Consider the following 15,527-nt stretch of genomic DNA (forward strand, 5'->3'; position numbering starts at 1 on the left):
GCATCCAGTGAAGAGGAGGGTCCCCGAGCTTCGTTTTATTTATTAAGATGACTTTCTTCTCGTAGTAAGTTGCAGGAAGGAGAAAGAAACACACAACAAACACACAACAAACACACAACAAACACACAAAAACAAACAAAAAACACACAAAAACACACACAAAAAACAGAGCATGCCGTCGACAGTGGAGGGAGAAGGAAGACAGCGGTGAGAAAAATGAAAATTATATGCTTTTTATAGACCAAAATCACAAAGGTACAAAACAACACACACAACTAGGGATGTTGTTACACTTGTAAAAGACACTTCTAAGCACTCACACCTCACACAACGCACACGTTAGGCCTCAGGTTTAGTCGTCACAGCATGAACACCCCCCCCCCCCCCACACACACACACACACACACACACCGAGAATAACCCCCGAATAATTCACACATTTATGTTCTCGCTGTGAGATTACGAGGCGACACAAAGTCCATCAGCTCGTCGGCTTCGTCCTCCTGCAAGGACAGAACTAGAACCAGGACCAGAACCAGGACCAGGACCAGGACTAGGACCAGGACCAGGACCAGAACCAGGACTAGGACCAGGACAAGAACCAGGACCAGGACTAGGACCAGGACCAGAACCAGGACCAGGACCAAGACCAGGACCAGGACCAGGACTAGGACCAGGACTAGGACCAGGACAGAACCGGGACCAGGACCAAGACCAGGACCTGGACCAGGACTAGGATCAGGACAGAACCGGGACCAGGACCAAGACCAGGACCAGGACCAGGACTAGGACCAGGACAGAACCGCGACCAGGACCAAGACCAGGACCAGGACTAGGACCAGGACAGAACCGGGACCAGGACCAAGACCAGGACCAGGACCAGGACTAGGACCAGGACAGAACCGGGACCAGGACCAAGACCAGGACCAGGACTAGGACAGAACCGGGACCAGGACTGTCCCATCATGACCCCCCCCCCTCTCCCAGCCCCCACCCTTCCTTTGTCATCCGCCGTATGAAAACAAACTCTGCACAAATTAATCCGAAAAAATGCTTCTCCCGCATGTGACAACGCACACACACACACACACACACACGTACACGTACACACACACACTGCAACACACACGGCAACACACAGTGTGTGTTTTCTCCGGGGTCTTATTTTTGGGTCGGCATAAACCGGCGAAAACCTCTGCCGCCTGCTACACCCTCACACACACACACACACACACACACACACAAACACACACACACACAGCCATATGCATCCGCTCTCCTTCAAGGGCACGCCTGACCTGAGCTTTAGGAGGCGAGGAGACGACATTTACTGTCGCGAGGAGACGAAGAAGAAAAGAAGACGGCGGCGCTCACAAGGTCACACGCAGCCGCGTGAAGGGAGGAATATAAAAAGACAACGCATGGGGAAGAGAGAGAGAGAGAGAGAGAGAGAGGTGTCCTACCATTTCTCCCACTGGTCCTCCATCCAACCCTCTTCTCCTTCCCCTCCCGAGTCCATACTGCAAGTGAGGAGGGCATCCACAGCTGAGAGGAGAGGAGGAGGAGCAGGGGGAGGAAGAGGAGGAGGATTGGGGTTAGAAAGTGAAGGAAGGAAGGAGGGAGGGGGCGGGAGAGAGAGAGGGAGGGAGGGAGGAAGGGAGGAGCGAGCAGGAAGAGAGCCGGAGGAGAGGAGAGGAGGAGGAGGAGGAGGGGCGCCGCTCCCCCCGGGGGGTCGATGGGAGAGGCGTCCGCCTCAGAGCCTGCTGCTGCCGCTCATCCTCCGGAGGAGGAGAGAGGGAGATGGAAGAGGGGAAGTATTTCAAGCGGAGGAGCACCGTAGAGTAGTGTTATATAACCTACTTCTCTCTCTCTCTCCCTCCCTCTCTCCCTCCCTCCCTCCTTTCCTCCCTGATGTTTACTCATTCTCATGTACATCATTACTACGCCACCTCAGGAAAGTGCTGCTGTTAGCAGGACATCCAACGCCACGGCACACGGGAGGAACATTAGCTCTCTCTCTCCCTCCTCCCTCTCTCTCTCTCTCTCCCTCTCTCTCTCTCCCTCCTCCCTCTCTCTCTCTCTCTCCCTCCTCCCTCCCCCTCTCTCTCTCCCTCCTCCCTCTCTCTCTCCCTCCTCCCTCTCTCCTCTCTCTCCCTCCTCTCTCTCTCTCCCTCCTCACTCTTTCCTCTCTCTCCCTCCTCCCTCTCTCTCCCTCCTCCCTCTCTCTCTCTCTCTCTACCTCCTCCCTCTCTCCTCTCTCTCTCTCCTCTCTCTCCCTCCTCCCTCTCTCTCCTCTCTCTCTCTCCCTCCTCCCTCTCTCTCTCTCTCTACCTCCTCCCTCTCTCCTCTCTCTCTCCTCTCTCTCCCTCTCTCTGCAAAACACAGTCATGCTTAATTATTTATGATCATAAGTCTCTTAATGTCCCCTTCTCTCTCTCTCTGGGGGGGGGGGCAATAGAAAAGGAGAGAATATTAGATTATTTTCTTTCTTTTTTCTTTTGTTGTCTATCTTGTGCATTTTTCATTTTAAGTTTGTAATTTTTACAAATGTTAAGTATTAAATTTAACATGAGGCCTTATTGATATTTATTTATCTCTGTTGTGATTTTTATTCATGTTTTATTGTTTGAATCGTGCAGAAATAAATACAAATGTACATTCATCATCTGCACACACAGGAAAAGATAAAAGTCACGTGTTCATTCTATTGTTGAGCCCCCGGTCCGCTGGTTACGACGTGTCTCTGCCCCCTAGTGGCCAGAAAGCAAAGCACGCCTCACAACAATAACATCAAAAGCATTTTGTTCTGCCACACGTGTGCAACACCCACAACAACTTGAACTTTTAAAAGAGAAGAGGAGAGAGAGAGAGAGAGAGAGAGAGAGAGAGAGGCCCAGGATGCAAACATTCCCTCAGAAAGGTCGAACCCACCAATTCCTCGCTGCCAACACGCGGCCATATGGCCTCGGCGACCACCCAGAGCCCATGGAGCGCACACGCCAGAGGAGCTTCCCCCCTCCCCCCCCCCCCACACACACACGAGTGTGAACACGCTGCAGGAACATACAACGCCTCAGAACACACAGAACGGAGAGAACGTGGTCGGTGTCGGAGTGAAAGGAGGACGGTTCGTTCACCTTCGTGTTGAGAGAATAAAGGGAAAGAGAGAGAGGTATCACAAGACGTGTGTGTGCGTGTGTGTGTGTGTGTGTGTGTGTGTGTGTAACCCTGTAATGGCCCCGAGGTTTGTGGTAACAAGCTGAATTCAGCTCATTTGCTAATTGGCCATTACAATGAAATCACTGTGATTGTGTCAGGTGAATTATTATTATTATTATAAATAAAGGCTGTTATTATGTTATTGTCATTACTGTGGCGCTATAGGACCTTCGGCCTTCAGATCTGTGCATGTGATAAAGGAAGGCCGTGTCCTCTGACTGGGTTGTTACGATCATAATATATTTTATTACTATCGTTTGAAAGGAAGAAAAATAGGAATAAAGCCCTGTTTCCATTTGAGAGAGAGAGAGAGAGAGAGAGAGAGAGAGAGAGAGAGAGAGAGAGAGAACTATTGGCAGAGGGGAGATGCCATCAGGTGGAACGTGCCATGTCAGCAGAATTGAGCGACAGCCATAAACAATGAGAATGTTGGGGGTGGTGTGTGTGTGTGTGGGGGGGGGGGGGGGATTGCAACCAGAGCAATAACTGTTCAGCTTCTGCTGTGGGTTAAATTAAAAATCAGCTCGATTTAAATTCTCTCGCGAATTAAAAAAACAAAGCAAACAACAAGCCCCCCCCCACAAGGTGAATCTGAGAGACACTTGAAAATCTGATGATGGGGTTACAAATAATAATAAGATAAATATCGAACTGCATACGAGGAGAATCTGCTCGGTCTCCAGAGGGATCTCTGGTTTCATTAGCTGCCAGTGATCCCCCATAATGCACCAGTCTGACATCCAACACCACGTTGTATTCGACACACACACACACACACACACACACATTTCAAAGTGTATCTCCTGTGCCACAGATGATGCTAGATGAACTAACTGTGTGATGCCTTCACAGACCGTGGGGAAGAACGGCGTCTCTGGGTTTTTACCCCGTGGATACTAATGGTTGCATTAGCAGGACATCCAACGCCACGGCACACGGGAGGAACATTAGCGCTCTCTCCATCTCTCTCTCTCTCCCCTCTCTCCCTCTCTCCCTCTCTCTCTCTCCTCTCCCTCCCTCCCTCTCTCTCTCTCCCCTCTCTCCCCTCTCTCCCTCCCTCCCTCCCTCTCTCTCTCCCGCTCCCTCTCTCTCTCTCTTCCTCTCTCTCCCCCTCCCTCCCCCCTCGGAGGTTGTGGATTATCTTGGCTCTACTTTCTCTCGCTTGTCATTTTAATCAGAAACTTTGTATATTTACATCTGCCAGGAATGTGTCATGGCGGGTGGTGCAACGAAACACAATGACATGAACAACAATAATGAACTAGAACGGGCACTCGGTAGAGCGCATACCTTCGCATATCACTAGATTGGGCATTGAATTATGAACATGTTGGCATGAGTTGCCAATTGGATAAAAATTGACCGTGCTATGGTAAAAAGAAGAGTTTGACCTTTTCATGACCTTGACCTTGACCTTTAACCCGATTGATCCCAAAATCGAATGAAATGGTCCCGGGATAATAACCAATCATCCCACCAAATTTCATGCGATTCGGTTTAAAACTTTTTTTGTTATGCGAATAACACGCATACAAATAAATAAATAAATAAATACACGGCGATCAAAACATAACCTTCCGCATTTTCAATGCGAAGGTAATAAACACAGTACGATAATTAAAAATATAAGTATGAGTTAAAGTGCACAGACAGGCAGGTTTCAGAGATGGACGTTTATTTAAAGTGAAGAAGTATGTGTTTAAGTGTATTTAAATGTATTTAAGTGTATTTATATGAAGAGTTAAGTGTGTTGAAGTGTATTTAAATGAATAATTATGTCTATGTAAGTGTGTTTAAGTGTATTTAAATTAATAATTAAGTGTATTTAAGTGTATTTAAGTGTGTTTAAGGATGTTTAAGTGTATTTAGGGTGAAGCATTATGTGTATTTACGTTTGTTTAAATGAAGAATTAAGTGATGTGCAGGGGGGTGACTGGAAGGACATGACCTGGGGGTGACAGTAAAGAGAGCTGACATTATTCCTTCACTTAATTTATTTATTGTTATTACACATTTTATTGTCTGGTTTTGATTCTTTTGTATTTTGTTTTGTTTCACGTAATTTCTCACAACTATAAACATGAATGAAAAGTTTCACTCATTGCTAATCCTTAATTTAACACTTTAATTGACATCTGGATCACAGTTGTGTCTTAAATTAGTCGCACTACTCAAACTCTGCTTCTGCTGCTCGTCTCGCCTCGTGGTTTCATCTGTGCTACTTTGTGACATTATTATTTATATACTGTATACATATATACATATATATATATACATATATTCATATATATATATATATGAATATATATTTCTGTCAGAAATATCAAACACTGCTGGAGCGACTCTGCCGAAGACAGACGGTAGTGGAGCATGGATGCAGCTCGGCTAATGAGGCGGTGGTGTGTGTGTGTGTGTATAGGTGTGTGTGTGTGTGTATAGGTGTGTGTGTATGTGTGTATGTGTGTGTGTGTGTATGCGTGTGTGTGTGTGTGTCACCAGCATGCAGGTAATCCCTGCTCAGCTCTCCCAACATGTTGATTTGACCTGCAGGTTAAACTACAGCTCACCAACCGTCCCCTTGAAGCTACTCTCTGCTCTCTCTCTATTCTCTCTATTCTCTCTATTCTCTTTACTTTCTATTCACTCTATTTTCTCTATTCTCTCTATACTCTCTATTCTCTACTCTCTATTCTCTCTATTCTCTCTATTCTCTTTACTTTCTATTCACTCTATTTCCTCTATTCTCTCGATACTCTCTATTCTCTACTCTCTATTCTCTTTATTCTCTCTATTCTCTCTATTCTCTCTATTCTCTCTATTCTCTCTACTCTCTCTATTCTCTGTAATTTATATTCACTCTATTTGTTCTATTGTATATATTCTCTTTACTTTCTATTTGCTCTATATTCTCTCTATTCTCTCGATACTCTCTTTACTTTTTATTTGCTCTATTCTCCCTATTCTCTCTGACAGATGGCAAATAAAAAACCTTAAACCTTAAACCTTAAACCTTAAAACATGGCACGTTCCACCTGATGGCATCGCCTTAACCCTCTCTCTTTACTCTCTATTCTCTCTTTACTCTCTATTCTCTCTTTACTCTCTATTCTCTCTTTACTCTCTATTCTCTCTGTACTCTCTAGTCTCTCCATTCTCTCTATTCACTCCATTCTCTATTCTCCCTGTACTGTCTATACTGTTGCTGTTTGTATTATCGACCATCCATTTAATTACGTTTGAATGCAACTCATTGATAATTCATTCTGTACGATATAAAAATGTCCATCGCAACAGGAACTTAGAGTAGAAACATTAACCGTGAACAATTACAGATTAAAATTATCTAAAATATCTGATTGAACACAAACTTACGAAATAGTATACAGTCAACTGTACTTAACCTGTTGTCCTCTTATGTCACATTATAGCCACTTAAGAATTTTACTGCACTGTTGCTGCCACACATGTTATTATAACCACTTAATTATACACTAAAAAACATTTATTTCTTAAGAAAAATATTTAATTGTGTGTATTCCCCCCACAAAACCTCCAGCTTTAAGTTGCCAATTAAAAATGCTAAAATAATAGGATTTAAGGCATTTAGCACATTTTTTAAGGCATTAAAAAAGTCATTAAATATAAATGTGTTTGCTGAACACCACAGTTCTCTGATATGTTGCCCAGAGACAATAATAACAACAATAAATGACTCATTAGTGCTGTACACACAATAACACTCTAATAACCTGTGATATTGATTATTGGAGATCAATAACCGGGCCGACATGAACACAGAGGCCTGAACTCGCTGCAGGTATTACACACTTCAGTTTGAAGCAGCTCACTACCCCCCCCAAAAAACACACAAATAAAGTCTGCGACACATGTATTAATCCTGCATGCTCCATGTCAGCGCTCGCGCTGGTCTCAGACACGCCCAAAAACACAGCGCACGCGACACACGCGACACACGCGACACACACACACACACACACACACACACACACACACACACACACACACACACACACACACACACACGCACACTGCGGTCCGCAGAGCCGATCGGTGCCAGACGCGCCGCCGGCAGCAGCATCAGCACTTTCGGGCTTGTTGTGTATTTGTTGTTGTTGTTGTTTTTGCGGGGCTCGTCGCTCATTCGCTCAACAGCCGCTCGCGCGCGTCTCTCCTCGAGGCGCTTACCTGAAGCTGGCCGGCGAGTTGACCCGCAGGTGGCGTCCGGACGGCGGGCTGGCTTTCCTCTTCTCTCGGTCCGCCATGCCGGCCTGTTTACAGACCCTCCATCGGGCTCGCGCAGCAGCCGCCCAGCAGAGAGAGAGAGAGGGAGGGAGAGAGGGAGAGAGAGAGAGAGAGAGAGAGAGAGAGAGAGAGAGAGAGAGGAGAGAGAGAGAGACACCTGAGGTCCGGCGACGCAGCCATAAAGTGATGCCTTCATGGACCGTGGGGGAGAACAGGTCTCTGTGGTTTTTGATGCCCCGTGGATGCAAAATTGCAAATGTATTGGTGCGTTGAGCAAGTGATTTTTTAAATTAGCCTACAATTTAAAAAGAGTAGAAGAATATAGAGGAGTAATAAGATTTGTTAAACATTGTTAACTAAGCCAAGTATTAGGCAGCATAACGTGTAAATATGCCAACATGGCCAGAGACTAGATTCAGTAAACATGTCAACCAAAGCCGAACCACAATATGGTAAAATCTTAATATGGCTGATTAATAACGTATGACTAACAGGCAGGCTCGTGCACAGACATTTTGGGGGGCAGGTGCTCAAACCAAAAAAAAGGGCACCCAATGCCCAAAAAAAATTCTGACAGAGTTGAAGCATAAGCAGCAATACACTGATGATGCAATACATCCTCAACCTGCGTCTCCTCTGGGCAGCATCAGACCGCTAGCTTACATTTTCTTTATGAATAAAGATGAATTATTATATAGCAACAACAGTACAAGCGTTCTGATTGGCTAATGGGCGTCATGCCAGCCACGTATTGCCCTCCTCACTGGTCTGATACAGATCCGTATTGCCCTCTTACATCATTTTCAAAATGAGCGATATTGATAGACATCAACAGCCAAGAGCAGTGGTCCTCAAACTAAGGCCCGCGGGCCCGATACGGCCCGGCCTAGGTCTTATGATATATTTTTTCAGTCTGGCCATGCAAATCCTAGACTAGCCCCTGTTGAATAGAACGGAATAAGAATTCTCTCTCTCTCTCTTTCTCTCTCTCTCTTTTCTCTTGAATTCTCTCTCCTCTCTCTTCTCTCTCTCTCTCTATTCTCTAAACATAACTAACGTCAGTTAAACAGCTGGACGAGGCTTTGAAATCACAGAGTTTTTGTTTGTTTATTTTTTTAGGAAACGACGGACCAGTTGTGACGTCATGTTTTCAGCAGCGCTAATGTTGTGGTTGATTTATCACAAAACAACGTCAGGGGACAAACACCGTCATGACCTGTTGGTCTGGTGCTGCGGGTCAGAGAAGGAGGTGCAGCCGCTTGGTGGCGCGAGGAGGACTGCGCGGAGGAGGAGGAGGGGCTCGGCGGGGGGAGGGAGAGGAGGGGGGGGGGGCTCGTGAGCGGCGCGGGGCGGGTCTAGGCGAAATTCTCACAATAACTCAAATAAATGCCCCGTCGGATATTAAAACACATTTGGGGGGACTTGATGACAGAAAGAGTAACTTTTATTCTTAAATACGGATGAATAAAAAAAACGTGTCTCCAGTAAAAAGGGCACTTTACTCATCCAGGGCAAAAGGGCTGGTGCTTGAGCACCACTAGGGCTCTATCTGTGCACGTGCCTGCTAACAGGGCATGGAAAACGCGTCACATTCCTTGCGTGAAGTTTTACGAGGAGACCCTGAAGGCAGCAGCGGGGCTGCGAAGGAGGATAAACAGAGGTGCATCAGGCCCGTCAGTATTAGATTATCTATCTGACCCAGAATATTCATCAGTGTGTGAATGCCATGTTTGTAACAGGTGTATTTTATTTCTTAGTTCTACATATTGACAAAAAAGTTATTACATAAATAAATACCTGACTTGAGAATAAAAAGTGATTTGTCTTTACACTAAAAAGTCAAATTGGTGTAAAACTCATTACATCAGCATGATGGCTGCCCTCTTAAAGGGCCGGGTGCAACTACTCCCGAACATAGTTAACCGTCTTTGCATTTAATGGTTAAGTGTATACCATTTATAATATAATTTGACATTAGAATAACTTTGTTCAAAGCTTTTAGTCAGTGAGCTGCTAAGAACATGTGACCGGTGTGGTCTGTGGTTTTCAACTCGTCTGGCTGGAGCCACCAGCATTTTTGAAACCATTTAATGGAAGATACACTAGAATCTCAAATACACACATTTTAGTGATTAAATACACTCACCTTTTGCACCGAGGGTAAAATGCAACAATGGGTGGTATTGAGTTGTCGTGGGTTTTATGGAAACGAGTCTTAAAAACAGAATAGGAAACACTTGGAAGTTATAATTGTTACCATGCATGAGAATTAATGACATTTTATTTAGAGAAGTTGCATGAAAAGGATGCCATTTAAAACCTGAGACGTTACTCTTATTTTGAAATCAGGATCTGATTTTATATTCTGAAGGAACTTCCGCTCCTTGACCGGAACTGTAACATTTGACTCGGCCATCTTGAATAATTAGCGCAGCATTGTTTGAAGCGGCCAAGAGGTACCAACCCGTAGTGGGAAGACTGCTTTAACAACGAGGGTTTCAGCTGGTTGCAAATCTAGAACGTCTCGCTCGAGGCCGCCATCCTCTACACACTGGTCCTCTTAACTAACGATGCATCAACAGCACACAAACACAAATCAATTTAAAAGCAATAGTTTATTATATTTGAGAGTCATTTGTATCTGAAAGGTCATTTTGTGATTCAGTGTCATGCGCCGCGTTGGTCCCATTCACAGGAAACTGAACCGTCGGGCTGACGCCGTCGAGGGCCGACGTGACGGCGCCGTCCTCCGTCGACTCCTTTTCTGGAAGAGCGGAGACTTCCACATCTTCATCTGCAGAGACTTCCACATCAACTTCATCTGCAAGTACAGGTAAATGGTTTTAATTGCCATGCCAGTGTCATTTATCCACCCAAAAAGTGTTAATATTTCAAATTATAATACGGGTAGATGAAATCAAGCATTCTGATTGGTCGAGAGTCACGAGGTGTACTTCATTCAGCCGTAAGGTCCGACAGACGTTTAGAGTTATCCGAGCGTTGCATATCAGTGATCACTCAATAAAGTAGATTTTGCGAAATTATTGATGACAAAGTACCGCCTCTCGTAACTCATCGCTTAAATGTTACCTTCTAGACCCGTTCCACCGTCTTCATCTGGATTCTGCGCTGACTCCAAAGTCTGAACCACCGCCTCGTCGGGCGTAGAGCGTGAACCCGGAAGGAGGCCCTGCTCGTCTGGAAGATGATTTATCCTTTAACATATTTCTTTGCAGAACACAAATGTCTAGCATACAATAAAAACTGGTACGGTACCTTTCTTGGTATTTATTCCACTTCTCCACTGGCTGCCAAACACCAACGGTTTGGAGACCTTCTTGGCTGGCAAGACAATCATGGGACCCACTCTGGCCTCCCGTGTCCCCACTAAAGAATTAAAAGTTGCAAAACCATGTGTGAAGCCTTAGATTGCAGCCCCCCCCCCCCCCCTACAAGTTTCTCCAAGGAACCCAACCTGCATTGGTTCTCCGTCCACTCCACAACGGTTCAGGTTCCTCCGGCTTCCCAAACCCACGAGGACCAAACTTGCCGGGGCTGCTCGGCTCATCGCGACGTTGGCAGTAGCCACACAGATAGTCGTTCCCGTCGGCCGACCGCCATCTGGAAACACATTACAATATGCACGCGCTTCCTCTTTCACGCTGCATTTCACACGCTTCAGGGTGGCTCTGAGCTTACCTGCCATTCACAAAGGTGCACGCCTTATTTGGCGCCTCTGCATCGTTGGCTCGTACGGCATCCAGGTGGCATGTGATGTAGAGCTGAGAGGAATTTTTTTTTAAATGTGGGAAAACAATCTACGTGTAATAGTGACTCGAGCACTTTTAAAGCAGAGCCTCACTTCGCCGCCCTCGTTGTGAAATTTAAAGGCGTCGATGGTGAAGTGGAGCTCGACGTTCCGCGTCCTGGATAAGAAGTGAGACCTGGAGCCTGGGAGCTGAGAGTCAACCAAGCACCTGGAGAGAAGAGAGAATTTAATCCGCTCTTCTAATAGTCTTTTCTAGAGCAAAACGAGTTCTTCAATTTGTAGACTCGTCATAAAAGTCAGAATGCAGTAATCTTTAAGAGCTTACCCATTTTCAACAAAGACGTATCTGGGCTCGGAGGACGCGTCGGGGCGAAGCGTCGCCACACAGCGGTTCACAAACACTCGGAGCCCCGTGTGATGGCCGACTCGGACAGAGGCTTCGATGCCGATGGGCTCGCCGAGGGTAAAGACGTTAGAGCTCCTTGGATAGAGCCAGTCGTCTGCACACATTATAATATATGCATATAGTGACGGCAAATAGGTAAAAAAACATGAGGAATTAGAGAAACCTACTTCTCATAATTCTCAAGTCAAACTCTGGAGTTTGCTCTGCAGCTTGTTTGGACATGAAGGGGATCCAGGTGGGCATGAGGGGCGAACTGGACAGACTGTACTTCCTTGAAAACACCAAACAGAAAAAGCATTTTTAATAAAATGGCAAGAAAGTGTCTCGAGCACTTTAAAAAGAGACACGCTTTTAACCCTTTGGAAACCGTAGACACGAGAAAATAGACCCATCCCCTGCCGAGTTGAGCCGCACACATGTGTTTTAGGAAAAATATAGTTTTAGCAATTTTAAAAAAGACATATTTTTTCTTATTCAAAAGTTTTGAAATGCTGCATATGCATATATGGAACACTATGAGTGACATAACAGTGAAATATATAGTTTGTTACATGAGAAAATTAAAATCCAAAATGGCCATTTTTGAGACCTCCCCTACATTCTCTGGACCAAAACATCTCTAACTTTGTTCTGCTTCACTTTTTCACAGTCAAACTTTGCAGAGATAATGTCAACATATTTTAATATGATTTGAGAGAGTTTTAAACTCTTCATCTGCCTCGTTCCAAACATATAAATCATCCTGGAAGTGCTTTTATTTAAGTTAGACCTGAAATAGTTATTTTTTTATTTGTGCTATCTTCTTTTACTCTTACCCAGTAACATATAGACCGATATGTACACATCTGAACAAAAGAAAAAATGTTTAAAACAAGTAAATTAAAATAGACCTAGTGGTTGCAGAGATACAGCCTTTTTAGTTTGTGGATGCCATTTTTGGAGCAGAGGCCCAAATAAAGCTTGGTGGTTAAAGGTTAAAAACAAACCTTTCATATCGACACTCAATTGGAATTACAGCCTCTTCCATTCGAACCAGCCCAACTGGAGAAGCCACCGGAGAGTACACGAGCAGGTTGGTGTAGACCAGGGTGTCTCCAGTCATCTGCGGGGAGTAGAAGCATTTAAAACTAGTATAGTGAGAGAATAAAATTGACAAATATATAAATAAAATCACCCTTTGGTTGGTGCCGCAGTCCACGAGTCCAACGAGGATCCTGAACTCATCTCTTGAAGACATCGTCGCTCTACAGTAGTCATCGTGCTCCACTCCAAGGCGCAATTCATCGCCGTTGACGGGAACTCCAACGTCAAACAAGTCGGCGTCGATAATAATCTCCAAGGAGTCCGGGTGGCAGGTCACTCGGACGGTATTCACCTGCTGCTCGGCCGCTGGAGCCTTTTCTCGCAGAGAGTGTTGGGAGCTCCCCATGATTTGAGTTTGACTCAAAGCACGTAGAGTGTGATCTGTGGGAGGAAACGCATAATATGAGCTGAAAAACACTCCAACCAGGAGGGGAACCAAGCAGCACGAGGTCTTCATTGCACTGAAGAGGAGCAAACTGGTTGAGACTGCACACTGTCTTCCTGTCTGACCCACTATGAGGAAGGAAGCATGTTTTACTTTATACTCAGACAATCAGCCTCATCACAGCAGCCACACACCTGAGGCCAATCATCCACTAATCAGCCTGATTGGTGTCACCCCTTCTATAGGACTCAATTGTAGAGTACCTGTGGTCTGTAGGGGTTAAGAGAGATAGGAGAGGGAAATATTATGAATATGTAGGGATGAGGGTTAATTATTCTTTTTATATTATAGATACCTTTTTCATTTTTTAATTTTTAATTATAATTTCTTTGGGGTTAAAGAGAGCCTACTGTCTGATTCATACTCCAGAGCAGAGGGTGGCGGTAATGCACAAACTATATGAATGCCAACCGCCGTTAAACACCAAGAAGAAGAAGAAGAAGAAGAAGAAGAAGAATGTACCAAAGAGAAACTTTAGTGATGTATGCTGGAAGATTCTGCTTGAAAATTTAGAGGCGACACGATTAATGAATAGAATATAGAGTTCATTTTACTTTTATTTTTCATATATGTATATTTTTTGTTTTGTTTTCATTTGTATTTTTAGAACTACTATTTACTTTCATTAAGAATACACTCCAGATTAGAGGGTGGCGGTAATGCACCCAGAAGATGTTTGCCAACCACCATGAAAAGCAACAGAAGAAGAAGAAGAAGAAGAAGAAGTTAAAGATGCATCAACAGTTGACGCGCGCTCAGAGATTCTTTGGCCTCTGCGAGTGAATCCAAAGATTGTGATGTGACTCAAAGACTCAGTGGAAGCGACTCCACATCACGTGTTCTGCTTATTGAGGAGAGACCAGAGATAATATTTGATCTAGTAACCTGCAGTTTGACTCACAGGGGGAATAATTAAGTGAGCAAAGGGTGTTTGGGTCTGTGTGACTGCAGGATGGGGCCATGCAGCTGGCTGAGGGAAGGTGCACAGTGCTGACCTCTTGTGGTCGAGATGGGAACAGGAGGTTTAACACTTATGATAAAGAGGGGAGCTTGCATCTGGGGTATATTTCAGTGGAAAGAAGAGAGATATTGTCAGACATGTGAGCAGGACATGACAATGACTGTGTGATTGTTACTGTATCATAGGATAGAAAAACAAACTGCCTTTAACAACAGGGAAAACCAGATTACTGTCCAGTATGGACTTTAATTCAATACGCACAACGCAGGCATAATAATGTTCTTGTAAAGTTATTTTTTTGCACTCAAAAATTGAAATGCGGAGAACCATATTTACATATTTACACTTTTAAACAAGAAGGCTGTGACTTGAGAACAGTATACACACACACACACACACACACACACACACACACACACACACACACACACACACACACACACACACACACACACACACACATACAGGACTGTCTCAGAAAATTAGAATATTGTGATAAAGTTCTTTATTTTCTGTAATGCAATTAAAAAAACAAAAATGTCATGCATTCTGGATTCATTACAAATCAACTGAAATATTGCAAGCCTTTTATTCTTTTAATATTGCTGATTATGGCTTACAGCTTAAGAAAACTCTAAAATCCTATCTCATAAAATTTTAATATTTCCTCAGACCAAGTAAAAAAAAAGATTTATAACAGCTGAGTGTTTGTCAAGGCTCAGGAAACCCTTGCAGGTGTTTCGAGTTAATTAGACAATTCAAGTGATTTGTTTAATACCCTACTAGTATACTTTTCATGATATTCTAATATTTAGAGATAGGATATTTGAGTTTTCTTAAGCTGTAAGCCATAATCAATATTAAAAGAATAAAAGGCTTGCAATATTTCAGTTGATTTGTAATGAACCAGAATGCATGACATTTTGTTTTTTATTGCATTACAGAAAATAAAGACATCACAATATTCAATTTCACAGACACTGTATATATATATATATAAAAATAATACTTATATATTCTATTATTTTATATTTATATTACATAATATATATATACATAATGTATATATATATAAATATTATGTAATTATTATATTATACAATTATATATACATTATATATATATAAATAATATTTAAGTATTATATTATTTTATATATATATTTAATTATATAAATATAAATATACTGTACTGAAAAAAGAAAATTTGAAAATTGTGATTCTTTATTTTCTGTAATGCAATTAAAATAAAATGTCATGCATTCTGGATTCATTACAAATCAACTGAAATATTGCAAGCCTTTTATTCTGATTTATTGCTGATTATGGCTTACAGCTTAACTCAAATATCCTATCTCTAAATATTAGAATATCATGAAAAA

The 15,527-nt window shown here is 43.5% G+C and overlaps 2 protein-coding genes across 3 annotated transcripts in view; both read right to left on the reverse strand.

Moving 5' to 3' along the window:
* LOC130192530 (C-Jun-amino-terminal kinase-interacting protein 1-like) overlaps positions 1-7,519 on the reverse strand; it is a 43,052-nt gene extending 35,533 nt beyond the window's left edge. The window contains exon 1 of one of the 2 annotated variants that reach the window (XM_056412590.1): positions 7,426-7,519. In XM_056412590.1, the coding sequence (XP_056268565.1) occupies positions 7,426-7,502 (77 nt within the window). In that variant the 5' untranslated portion in view covers positions 7,503-7,519. Of the gene's footprint in view, positions 1-1,463; positions 1,526-7,425 lie in introns of those variants that run through there. The other variant, XM_056412591.1, reaches the window with a different exon arrangement.
* A 2,581-nt stretch (positions 7,520-10,100) lies between these two features.
* LOC130193237 (zona pellucida sperm-binding protein 3-like) lies at positions 10,101-13,372 on the reverse strand. Its single transcript, XM_056413686.1, has 10 exons — positions 12,832-13,372; positions 12,644-12,759; positions 11,825-11,928; positions 11,577-11,751; positions 11,345-11,459; positions 11,182-11,264; positions 10,958-11,103; positions 10,759-10,869; positions 10,573-10,680; positions 10,101-10,303 (listed from the first exon to the last, which is right to left on the reverse strand). The coding sequence occupies exons 1-10, from the start codon at positions 13,195-13,197 to the stop codon at positions 10,101-10,103; spliced, it is 1,527 nt and encodes a 508-aa protein (XP_056269661.1). The 5' UTR covers positions 13,198-13,372.
* Between the last annotated feature and the right edge of the window lie 2,155 nt (positions 13,373-15,527).

The sequence above is a fragment of the Pseudoliparis swirei genome, chromosome 4 (genome assembly GCF_029220125.1).
Source record: "Pseudoliparis swirei isolate HS2019 ecotype Mariana Trench chromosome 4, NWPU_hadal_v1, whole genome shotgun sequence".
Taxonomy (NCBI): domain Eukaryota; kingdom Metazoa; phylum Chordata; class Actinopteri; order Perciformes; family Liparidae; genus Pseudoliparis; species Pseudoliparis swirei.

Bases quoted from the DNA above. Each gene is read 5' to 3' on its own strand.
- LOC130193237 (XM_056413686.1), bottom strand. From the start codon at position 13,197: ATGAAGACCTCGTGCTGCTTGGTTCCCCTCCTGGTTGGAGTGTTTTTC. The intron at 12,760-12,831 runs GTGATTTTATTT...TACTCCCCGCAG, and splicing joins ACTGCGGCACCAACCAAAGG to ATGACTGGAGACACCCTGGT. The intron at 10,681-10,758 runs GTACCGTACCAG...ATCATCTTCCAG, and splicing joins TGGAATAAATACCAAGAAAG to ACGAGCAGGGCCTCCTTCCG.